General features: G+C 40.0%; 1 protein-coding gene across 1 annotated transcript; it reads left to right on the forward strand.

Annotated features, from left to right (window-relative positions):
• Positions 1-6,198: 6,198 nt before the first annotated feature.
• Positions 6,199-12,464, forward strand: rab30 (RAB30, member RAS oncogene family). The gene is made up of 5 exons (XM_039783352.1): positions 6,199-6,352; positions 8,035-8,133; positions 8,224-8,307; positions 8,414-8,597; positions 10,724-12,464. Exons 2-5 carry the CDS (start codon positions 8,041-8,043, stop codon positions 10,972-10,974), a joined length of 612 nt encoding a protein of 203 aa, XP_039639286.1. The 5' UTR covers positions 6,199-6,352; positions 8,035-8,040; the 3' UTR covers positions 10,975-12,464.
• Positions 12,465-13,070: the final 606 nt, after the last annotated feature.

Here is a 13,070-nt window from a genome sequence, read left to right on the forward strand (position 1 = left end):
GAATAAAACGTCCGGGCACAACAAATGAGAACCGCTTTAGTTCCGTCTATTCTGTAACCTAGCAACCAATGCCAGATGATAAAACTTTGCATTTACCAGTAAAGGTGATTACTTTTCGATGACATTACATTGAGTATACTTTGTAATACAGTAACATATACATAACACTCGTATCTACTCACGTTAAATGGGATATTTACATTAAACGAGGCTCGCTGTAAGCAACTTTTAACATAAGGACTTGCACCACATTGTTTATCTGAGCTTTACACCATTTACACACGCCTAGCCTAACAACAAGCCAGACTGTTCGAACTATACTGTGGCCTTCGGGGGAGCCCACTTTTTTTCCACGGGGGGGGGGGAGGGGTTCGTGCGCTTGCGACTTACCATGACTTACAAAGATAGATAACAGCTACAAGTGTATGCACTACAGGATTTACTCTATTATACTTTATCAACAGGAAGGTCAAACAGCAAACAGGCAGCCACAAAAACTCTATAAACAAAGCATCAGGTTGTCTTTGAGATTTCACATGAACAACGGTTAAAGTTACTCAGGCTACCGAAAAATAACATAGCGACGCACCCCAAGCTTCTATCCTTAACAAACAGCCATGTATATGGGCTCTTCCAGTCTCTCCACTGCTGGTTGTTCTAATTTAACGGGAGAGAGGAGCAAGATAGGTTAGGATCATCTTCAGCCAGAGAGGGCATTATTTCTTCAGCTTTTTCTTGCGTTGTCACCCCGGGGAGAGGTGTGCTAACAGGGCACCGCAGCGCCGCCGCGCCTTGCTGCTCATAACAAGAATAGCATGTATAGTTATCTTTATTGAAGTGAATTAGTTTTAAATCGCCGTCATGCATGAATGAAAATGTTTGCAATTTTACAAATAATAATCCACGATGATCACTTTACACAAAACTGAAATTGCACGTCAACATGACACACTGTCAATATTTTTAGAGACCCCCCAAAATTTCACAAATCACGTTTTCAGGGGAGCCCATGTCTTATTAAGGGGAGCCGAGCTCCCCCTAGCTCCCCCGTAGTTCGCACCCTGGCCAGACCCACATGCAAATTACATTTGCTGCCGTTAGGGTGCGTCTCATAGACAGCAGTGCCCTTTATTAGATCTAAATAAAGGGCACTAATAGACATCTGTTGGTTGTAGACCATTCTTCTCCTACCGTGCCCCCTGGTGTCTCGTCTTTGGAATGGCCTCCCACTACAGAAGCTTGCATTTTACATTTTTTTAAATCTGGATTGAACATTCTGCGTCCTTCACAAACAAACATTTTCACTTACTGTTACTGATTTTGTATTGTTTATTATTACTGTTTTAACCCTTGTGTTGACTTCCTGTCAACCTTTTTTTTCGACGTTTTTGACGCCTTTTTTTCACCGTTTGTTTTTGCTTTTTCCAACGTTTTAAAATTGTTAGTTTTTCTTCTACACATTTTTACCACTTTTTCCTACGTCCCATTTTTTCTGATATAAAACAAAAATTGAAAACGGGTCAATGTGACCCGAAGTCAACACAAGTTAAAGAGACAAGCATGTGGACACCTGCCTTCAAAGGGGGGGGGGGTTAAAATCCACATTCAAACACTCAATGGTCCACAAGGGCTCACTGGGTGGGAAAGCACACCCCTGTGTTTTCTGTGGCATTGACTTGCGTTTTGGCGCAGGCTGTACCGCGTTGTGTCAGTACTGCAGATATGCCAGACAAGCACCGTGGTGCACTCCGTTAATGCGTTGTTGCTGTGTGTGTTATTACTTTAATTGTAGAGTGCATTAAGACCATGTTTAATTGGGATTCATTGATTGAACTGAACCACTCACTTTAACGTTAGCTACCACTAGCGAATTTTGGTAACGTTTATGCATGCAAGTTAGCTAACGTTTCGTTAGCTAACAGATAGCGGAAGACTTTTTTTAGTTAGCATTAGCCTACCGGGTTGTATTATCAGTTAGTTAGTTAGTTAGTTACTAACGTTAGTCTTATAGTCTTATAACATTCGTAACGTCACAAAAGCAGCAAAAAAACCTGTATTGAGTAAAACGTGCTCAACAAGAATCCCGCTTTTATTAAATCGTTGTCTCAAGTGCTGTTACTGTTACTTCAGTTTTTGATCTGTATTGTATGTAGTTGACGTCTAGCTAATATACACATTAGTTTTTTTAAACAATTTAGTTAGCGGAGGGATACACGTGTGACTAGCTACGTCCGGATTTAAAAATAAGGTGTTGACAAATTATATTAAAAAATACATTTAAAACAGATTATTTGAATTATATTCACATTTGCAAATTATAAACACGTTACCTGTGTCATTTCCATCTAACTTTGATGAGGTATGAACAACCTTCCTTACTGAGTACTTCATTATTACTAAGTACTTCACCGCTTCTTCCCCCAGTCAGGCGGGCAGGTCTGGGGCCAGCGCCTTTGTTTGGCTGCAGGACCAGATGTCTGTTTGCCTGTCCTGGACTACCTCTACTCCATCACCCCCATCCCGATACCCAACATCCCACCCCCACTGCGTGTCATGTTATATTGTTATGTTGTGTTATGTGCAGCAGTGTTATGTGGTGTGTAGCAGTGCAAATGTATTGCTTGTGTGCTTATGTGCTGAGGTGTTTTTTCCTGTTCCCACACTGTTCTTATCTTTATGAGGATAGTCTGAGAGTGGCTTTTTTATTTCCCTCTCCTCTCCCAATGTCGTGCTGTATCCAGAGGCGCGGGAAGTCATTTCCAGCAGGGGGTGCGGGGTGCTGGCGGGGGTGGTGGTGGTGCGCAGAACAACTCTACCTCTGGCTCCCCACCCCACCACCCCCCTCCATGAAGTAGGCTACATACTGCTATATACTGCACAGCGAAATATATAGGCACTAAATCACATGCCAATCACTACTGGTCAAAAGATTCCTTTGCAGCGGCCCGGTTTAAATCCGACCTGCGGCCCTTTGCTGCGTGTCATTCCCTCTCTCTCCCCCGTTCCTGTCTATCCACTGTCACTACTCGAATAAAAATAATAAAAGATGAATGACTAGTCCAGCTGAGCAGGCGTCAAGTATGCCTTTCCAGTTCAATAAACCAAGTACTGCCATCTGACTCACACATCACAAGACAGTGTTACAATTAATTAAATCATACCAAAGCATTGTATGGCTCAAGACTATGGCGATATAGTACTCACTATAAATCACCCAAGCAGAAAGCACAATAGTAATTCTGAAACGTGATTGACTGAAGATACAACAATGCCATCACACAACACAGCTGAGTGCAGGTTGTTAAATAACAGTCACTTAGTCAGCTGCAACTTCACAAACTGCAAAAGCCAACATATAGGCTACTGCACTTGACCACTAAGTCTCACACAGGCCTATAGCAGCATCACAAAATTATGATGCAATACGTCTGATATGCATGGCTTTTCAATAAACTAAACTAAATATGTACATTATCTGGTCACACGGTCACAACAGATTATATTAACCTACTCAATTTACAGATAGCATAATAGCTCTTACCTTTAGAAGTTCTAATTTCTTGTCTTTTTCTTTGCAAAGTCGCAGATCAAATCCTCAAAGTCCAGCTCCCTCAGCAGCTCGCTAAACCCTACTACAGATGCGCTGCTGTGTGTTGGTAACTTTACCGGCAACGCAACAAATGTCTCCGGTGGACAGTGAATATAGAATCCACTCCGTGGTACCGTTTCACCGGGGTGAAGGTGTCGGCTCAGTGCCCTCGTTATGTGAGAGCGGGTCTTTCGCCCGCCAGCCTCGTCCCCCTCCGAGATGCTGGACATTTTAGCCGCCCGATTCTGAAAGGCTGATAGCCCTCTGGGTATAACTTCCTCCCGGACGGTCTCTGTAATCGGTCCCCGTAGTGCAGGGTCTTCAGAGATGATGGTACCTGAGGGGCCATTCCCTTTGTCTTTTTCCACAACAACTTCGCCGAAGTTAACGTTAGCTACCGTTAGCTGTGGCAGATTGTAGCTGGTAGAAGGCAGCGATTCTTCAAAAGCTAACGTTGGCTAGCTCCTCGACATCCTCCTCTTCGTCATCCCCAGCTCTTTTTTAAAAAGCTATTTATTCGCGGGACATTTTTATAGCAGCCGCTTCTTCTTTCTCTCCCTTTTCCACACTTTCACTGCGCGATACAACCCAATCTGACCGGGGATCAGTTACAAATTAATTCCACTCTTTCAATCTCAACTCGTTCTTAGAAAACTGATCTTGATTCAGTGCGATGTAAACAACCTGCTCTATGCCCACCCACCTTTATCTTTAGCCAATCTACACAGTGCATGCGGCCTTCTCCCAATCATTACATTAAACAACTTTTACTTTATTCTGATTGGATAATTATCACCATAATGATTAATGCCCATTGGGTAATACGGGCTTGATCGCAGTTTGCCAACAAGGGGTGCTGCCGCACCCCCAGCACCCCTACTTCCCGCGCCTATGGCTGTATCTGTTGCGAGAGTTAGGAGAGAGTTGAGATGGCGCCGCATATGGCGACTCGTGTGTTTGTGCATGTTGCTTTAATGTTTTAATGTGATTTGCACTTACGATACCAAGACACATCCCTCGTGTGTGTAAACATACTTGGCAATAAAGCTTTTCTGATTCTGATTCTGATTATCATACAATTTCTGTACTTAGTGTCTCATTCTACGACCGAAATGTTTTACCACTGCCACATCACAATATCTTTGGAGTTGGAGTTTGACTTTGAATTACTCAAACTACACAAAGTGTTTCATTATACTTATACAAGTTATCCAAAAAGTACTAAGTTCAATCAAGTGTCTTGAAGTCCTTGATCTCTGGAAGGGACTTTTGACTTTTGAGTTTGAAGAATGCAAAGTATTTGTGCATGGAGTATAAAAAACTAGTAATAAATGTTAATTGTACCACATCAAAGACGAAAAGGCTTATTCTGTTTCTCTGGAAAGGACAACAACTTTTACTTTTGAGAAATCTCTAAATTCATAAAGTAAAAAGTTCTCTTTGCATCTGTAGGCCACTCATCATTCAAGAACTATTTCTTGAATGATGAACACAAAATCAAAGAATAAAGTAAATTTCCACTCACAATTTAGTGTTTTGTTTTTTATTTATAAGACAAACAGGTCTTAAAAAGTTTTTTAACTTGCAATTGTGAACATAATCCAATTAAGATGATTTCAATGTTGTTGTTTTTTTACAATACATCCATGGTTTTCTCAACACTTTATTTTGTAAACCGGACGTAGTCACACTTGTATATGATCCCTCCGCTAACTTCATCGCTAGCTCTCGTCTGCTCGATCTGAGCTGTTGGAATACATTTACCGTAGTTAGATATCGATATTAATGTGTACGGGTGCACTACAATTTTAGTGTCGGCTGATTTGACGCCTGCTGTTGTAGGAGCGACGGCTAGCTTAACCGCAGTGCCAAACTGTATCGATGAAATAGGCTACAGTGGAATAATAAGACAACATTAAACAACGTAGAAATACTTAAGTTACAGCACCTTGGTAAAGTTGGTTTTATATTGGAAATAGGCTATTCGACACATTCGAAAACTCTATTATGCAGCTTGACATTTTGACATATCCATCTCAAAACACATCTGGTGAACTCAGCTAGCTGGCCTACACATAACACAATAAGGCTTCTTTAAAAAAAAAAATCCACTCTTTGATTTTATAAATATTTTTTGATGTTAAAAAATGCTATAAATCTATTATGCGGCTTGACCTTTTCACCTACGTCAAAACACTTCTGGTGAACTCAGCTAACTGCCCGATACACGCTATATATGCTTCTTAAAAAATAATAATAATAATTAAAAAAAAAACACCCTTGGATAAGTTAAAAGGTCAAGCCGCATAAAATATGTATAGCATTTTTTAGATTAAAATTTTTTTTAACATCAAAGGGTGGATTTATTCTTTTTGAAAAAAACAAACTTTGTGTTATGTGTAGGGCAGTTAGCTGAGTTCACCAGATGTGTTTTGAGATGGATATGTCAAAAGGTCTGCATGATAGACGTTTCGAACGTGTCGAATAGCCAACGTCCAATATAAAACCAACTTTAGTTACAGCTCCGAATAGCACTGAAGCACAGTAACGTTACTTGAGTAGATGTACTTTGCATGTGAGCTGATGACATCATTGCGTGCAGTCCTCCTCCTCCTCCTCCTCCTCTTTCAGACAGGCTGCTGCTGCTGCTGAGGATACACAGCCAGAGGAGTTATGCCCTGCCCAGCAGCGGCTTTGCCTATTTGATGAGGTGACCTATGCATACCGAGTAGTTATAAATCCGGGGAATACCCCGTGTTTTTGGTAAGTAAACTATTTTCAGACTCGTTTCGCAGGGCTGACTGAGATTTCCCCCCCCCTCCTGCATCTGCCAAAATGGCTAGAGTCGCACGGTAGCTTCTATAGTTGCTACTGTTGCTAGCTTCGCCCTAATGGCTATCAACTCCGACTGGAAATGAAGCATTAGGGATTGTAAGGAATTGAACGTTAACGCAGACCAAATCTGTGCAGAATGCTACCATGTTACTTTGCGTTACAAAACGAGATAAAAGGGCGAAAAAGGAAATGCGACACAGGGGATAATTCAAGTGATTTCAGTTTAATTAAACCCTAAAGTATGGTTGATTGCATTCAGGGTGGCATTCGAAGATTTAGGGCGTCATGCAAGCAACAGTTTGATGTGTTTTTTTTTTTTACGAGAAATTTAGTTTTCACGCACGTATAACGTTAGGCCTGGTTCTCGCTGTTATCAGAGCAGATGCAACTGCAGAAAATACTAAAAATGTATGTTACCGCTTTATGAATGCATTTTACATGCCGCTGTGTGGACGCAGACCAAATATACAGAGCTCCAATAGCCACACATATGTGTTTAATATTGCAGATTATTAACCCAAAAAGTGGTTTGATCATCCGTGGCTCCATTATCCACCCAAAAGTAGTGCACGGTCCCTTAAAACTGCAAAACAAAAAAATAATAATCATTGTGCACGTATAATACAGTATGATGTAGAAATGGGTACCGATGGAGAAGTGACAGAAAAAAAAAACCATTTCCTCTGTGTAATATTGTTCTCAGTTTTCGAGGCTAAAATGATGGAAGGTAAAGGACAAAATACAATAATTGTGTATTTTATGATTTATATGAATACCAGAGATGGCGAGATGTAACTACAACTAGGACTGGGCGATATGGACAAAATCAAATATCACGATATTTTTTACCAAATACTTCGATATCGATACCGCAGCGATATTGTAGTGTTGACTATTGGTGCTTTCACAAAATATTTACACAATGAGATTTTCGATAAATAATCATCAGTAATGTGGATATAATGACTAAGTGGGTAAAGGCAAATAATAGAACAGTTACAACAGGCTGGTAAGTTCAGAAAAGTACATCACTTTACTGTAATGCAGCCTTTAAAACCAGGAAAAGACAACACTTATGCCATATTACGATATTACGATATCCAAAATCTAAGACGATATCTAGTCTCATATCACAATATCGATATATTGCCTAGATCTAACGGCAACAGTAATAACCACTTTATTAAACTAAGATTTGAGAGAACAGAAACCTTTTCTATAAGTAAGTAGTAAGGAAAATTGACATTTCTATTTATCGTACAGTTTCCAGTGCTATCAGTGCATTTGTGCAACTGAGCTACAGTAGATCTGGATTCAAATGCTGAAGATCTGGACCAGGGCTCACAATTCATATGGTTCGTGTTAGTGAAGATTATTCAGGTCAAATGTCAGCTGGGATCTCTCCTGGGGGTGCATGCTTGTCTGCCAGTTTCACAACCGTTTGTTAGTTTACTCAGCATCTTCACTGTGTGCCTGCAGGGCTTTTCAGAATTTGTACCAATTGCATCAACACCAGCTAGAGACAATTGAGATCACTTTGGTCAAATGCAGTGATTTAATTTGAATGCATTTACTTATCACCAATTTCTTTTGTTCCTTATTTTTCACAGTTTAGCATGAGCATGGAAGATTATGACTACCTGTTCAAAATAGTTCTGATAGGAAATGCTGGAGTTGGGAAGACATGTCTTGTCCGGCGCTTTACTCAGGTTTGTATAAGTCTGAGTTTATGAGTTTGGAGTTATTGAATTACAAAGGATCAGAGTATCAAACTATGTATTTCTGTTTTTATTTTTTAGGGCCTTTTCCCACCTGGACAGGGGGCTACTATTGGAGTAGATTTCATGATTAAAACAGTGGAAATCAAAGGGCAGAAGGTCAAGGTACACAATGTTTTAAATTATTTTTCAAATATAAAATCAGATGCCTTTTTTTTTCTGGTGATAGTTTAGATGGAAAGTCACTCACTTGATATGTTATGTTTTCCAGCTGCAGATATGGGACACAGCTGGACAGGAGAGATTTCGCTCCATTACTCAGAGTTATTACCGCAGTGCCAACGCCCTCATTCTTACGTACGACATTACCTGTGAGGACTCCTTCAGGTGCCTTCCAGAGTGGCTGAGGGAGATTGAGCAGTATGCCAACAACCAGGTGGTGACTATATTAGTCGGTAAGACGCCCTACTTTAATAACTGATGGACATATTTTATGACAGAGCTCATTGTTCATTATGAGAAAACTGCCCTGAAATAGCCAAACTCACCAGACTCCATTTAAATAAACAGTACTTTTAGCGTGTAAAGAGCCCAGAGGTGGAAAAAGTACTAAAATATTGTACTCAAGTAAAAGTACCAATACTTTGATGAAATATTACTCAAGTACAAGTGAAATTACCTATCTGAAAAATTACTCAAGTAAAAGTAGTTAATTTAAAATGTACTTGAAGTAAAAGTTACTTAGTTACATAAAAAAAAAAAAAAATTGAAAAATGGGGTGGGGGGGATCTCTTCCATGCAGTGAAAATAGGACAAGGGGTCATAAATCCCAAACTAGTTTGTTTTTAATTAAAGAAAAAGCTGTACAAATGTATACACATGTAGCAGCTAGCTTCTACACACCTAAGTAGCCCATATGAGCTAATTAGATGTATGTGAATAAATTTAGCCCGTGTCCTACATACGTTGTCCTACGGGTTGCTAGCGCTAGACAAAAATGAGCAATGCCACGAAACCTGTTGTTTTGCTAATTGGCAATTTGCTATTAGTCATGAAAACTTAGTTTGAAGTACCAATGCACAAATACTTACCAAAACATGCTTCCGCAGATTAGATGTGGAGTTATTGAATGCTGCCAGTTCAGTCACCTCTGGCAGGCACATCTGGCATTGCATGATGATACTATTGCCCCTCTTTCAAATGTGGCCAAGGATTTTTCGTCAGAATTGGATGTTTCAGCTAGCATTTCTACTGAAACTGGTTGTCGCTCGCCTGATCTACCTCCGTCTCGTTCTCAATCTCCGACAGAAAGACTTGGCGCCTGGGAGGCAGCCTAGATCACTGTAGTGGTTCCGGGCGCGATTTTCTTTTCTTCCTTTTGGTTTTCGTTAGTCAAAGTATTTTTAGTTTTTACCCCCTAACGCACATGTGTCAAACTCAAGGCCCGCGGGCCAAATCTGGCCCCTGGCAGATTTAGATCCGGCCCTCATAACAAATTTCGGTTCATAATAAATTTTGGCCCACCTTGTTTTTGTCGCTTTTTCTAAAGTTTTTGTCACTTTTTTTTTCTATATGTTTTTGCAACATTTGCTGAAGTTTTTGGCGCATTTTCCAACTTTTTTTCCCTCGCTTTTTTCTTTGATGGCTAAGTTACTTTTTTGGGGCTTTATGTCAACTAAGCTGTAAGGGAGAAGGGTATATGAGAGATGCAATAATACAGTCAAAGATGTTTGACTTTTTCGATTAAATAAAAAAATAATAAACTAATCATGTCTGGCCCTTGATGTGATTCTTATTTTCCGGTGTGGCCCGTAGTGAAACTGAGTTTGACACTGCTGCCGTAACGGATGGGATTTGTAATTTAGCGAAATACAATCCTTCACTCAAAACGTAATCAAGTACATTTTAAATGACCAATTTTAAAAACTACTTGGAAAATACAAAATACACAACAAAACTACTCAATACAGTAACGTGAGTAAATGTATTTCGTTACTTTCCAGCTCTGATAGAGCCAGCAAAAAGGATCTTAGTCTTTAACCAAAAGGTCGACCTCTGTAGGGATCCTTTCCATAATGCTGTCAGACACTTAGAACAACAACCTGAGCATGTCAGGGGTAAAACAAGCACTTTTAGTGGGTGTAAATTGAAGGTGCGCAATTGCCCATGAACGTTACATTGCAGTAAATTGCATTGTTGTTTCGCCTTGCTTAAATACTGGATCAGTTTCCAAAGTTGCTGTTCCCATCAGTCTCTTAGACACAAAAACATGAGACAATAGGGTCCAGGCTGATGTCAGAGGCAATTTCTGATAGATTTGCAAAAGTCAAAGCCAGTTTTGTTAACACACATTTCACGGTGTGATTTCCCTTCTCAGGAAAGAAACCATGTTTGTCTGGAATGAAAAGCTCCCGCACCTTCTTTGCCCACATCCACCACGCACATGCGTGCACACACATACACCTCCACTCCATCCGTCGCATCCTCACCCACCACTGTGTTGAGATCTGTGTTGAGATGCAAGAAAGCCACATTCTTACTTGTTACCGATGTTGACGGATGGATGTTCTGTGTCTTTCAGGTAATAAAATAGATCTGGCAGAGAAGAGAGAGGTTCTCAGACAGAGGGCTGAAGACTTTGCCGAGTCTCAGAGCATGCTGTATCTGGAGACCTCCGCCAAAGAGTCCGACAATGTTGAGAGACTTTTCCTCGACCTGGCCTGCGAACTCATTCAAGAGGCTAAGCAGAACAAGCTGGATAACAATGACACTGCCCCAATGCCCGGTGAGGGTAAAACCATCAGTTACTTGAGCTGCTGCAACCTCAATTAGCTCAGACTTCTGGCCGTGGTAACTCAGCAGCCATTGACTGTAGAGGGCAGATGGCTGAGCCCCCAATGCCTCCGTCCTTCTAAAATGGCATAAAGCCACTTCTTAATCTCATCATTTCTAGTCCCATGCCTTTTTTAAGCTGCACACAAGAGTTAGTCAAAGTTAGTTTGGCTTCCCAGGAGCAAGCATTTTAGATGCTGCCAGTTTGGATAACATTGTCCTCAATGCAGCAGGATGTAAAGTTTGTCTGCCTGATGCATCCAGGAATTTGAGTAGGGCTCCATTTTGTCCCCCTAATGGCGAAATGGCAGCATTTTCCTGTTTGGGCTTTAGGATCCATTGTCATTAAAACACACATCAATATTCACCAGCAGTATTACTTGAGAAAAAAGTTCTACCAGGTATTTTGTTACAGATTCCACATCGTTGACAACAAGTGTCATGATCATTGGAGGTTATCAGTAAATGGTAACAATATGTTTACATACAGTATGTTTTTTTTTTTTAGATTACCAAGTCTGATCAAGTTGCAAAAAAAAAAAGAGTTTGCAAACTTACCCTAAAATCTGTTGCACAATCATATTCCCCACTAGTTTTTTTTCTGCTCTGAGAATGGCATACAATTTAATGAACTTTCATAATCTCATTTATCAGTAGTTATTTGCACCCGTCATTACAAACTGTGAAATATTTGTTTCCAATTGCTGCTAAAATATGTTTTTGTGTCGGATAACATAAACTAAAACACATGTATAAAATACTACATTGAAACAGTATTCTGTGACACCATTATTTTTTAGCATACTTGCAGTGCTTGCGATAAGTCCGTTGTTATAGTATGAAGCAGTTGGAAAAGCCTCAGATATTGTAAGTCATCAGTAGAAATTATAAACAGTTTACTCGAAAAGACCTTTTATTTGACTGTCAGCTGTTTCTTTTATCCACAGACATGGATATTTCTGCCTTTTGTTGTTGCTGCCTAGCCATGAAATTGTATCACTTCTTATTAATTTGAAGGGGTATGTTCATGTAGTTTCGTGTATGACTTGTTGTAGCTACTTCATATGCTTTTATTGTGAAATTTCTTGATTGTCCAGCATGTTTTTACCATGATTTGGAGTGTCTAACTTTATCTATCCTATATTTGCCATACCTGTAATGTACCGAATTGCACAATGCCATATACTGCACTCATTGTTTTTTATTGTAACATTTTGTCTTTTGTTGTACAGATGTGTAGTACATTTTGGCACTTTGCTTTTATATTTTTTAATTACAGTAATCCCTTTGTACAACCAGCGAGCATTTTGTTTTGCCTTTTACCTTAGATTTAACAGCAGTGATTTATTGTTAATCCCTTGCATCTTCTTGTCAACACAATATTGGGAAATACAAAGGAAAACACTATTGGGATGTTGTGCTTATTTTTCTTTGTGTACAAAATATTACCAACATAATACTGTAACATTAAATACACTAAATACACTAAATATCGTCCAGTTGTCAGGTTATTACTGCTTATGGTCAATCATTCCCGTGATTACTGCCTTGCCGTGGTGACTAGTACCTCTGTCTATGTTTTATTTTGAAATTATTTACCGGAAACGTAAATCGGCTATATTTGCATTGACGCCACTTCGGCGAGTTATTATGGAGCCCACGCAACTTCTAGGCAAGACCCAATAGCATTCGCAACACTACTATTGGCCGATTTGTTCAGGTCCTATCCCCTGACCAATCGGCTATCCTAACCTTAATTACTCGAGGTCAATGCCTAACCCTAACCAATCGAGCTGCTTCTTAAGGGCGGGACTTACGTAGAAGTTACGTGGGATCCATAATAACGCTACTTTCACTAATGTTGCCGTTCCTCGCTGTGACCATTGAGGGCTGCAGTTCAAACAACTAACTAGCTAACTTTTTTAATTTTTTTTTTATTTTGGGCATTCCTGCCTTAAAGGTGCTCTAAGTGATGTGATGCGTTTTTTTAGGCTACAACATTTTTTGTCACATTCAGCAAACATCTCCTCACTATCTGCTAGCTGCCTGTCCCCTGAACACACTGTAAAAAACATCTCCTCACTATCTGCTAGCTG

This window comes from Perca fluviatilis, chromosome 2 (assembly GCF_010015445.1).
Source record: "Perca fluviatilis chromosome 2, GENO_Pfluv_1.0, whole genome shotgun sequence".
Lineage (NCBI taxonomy): Eukaryota > Metazoa > Chordata > Actinopteri > Perciformes > Percidae > Perca > Perca fluviatilis.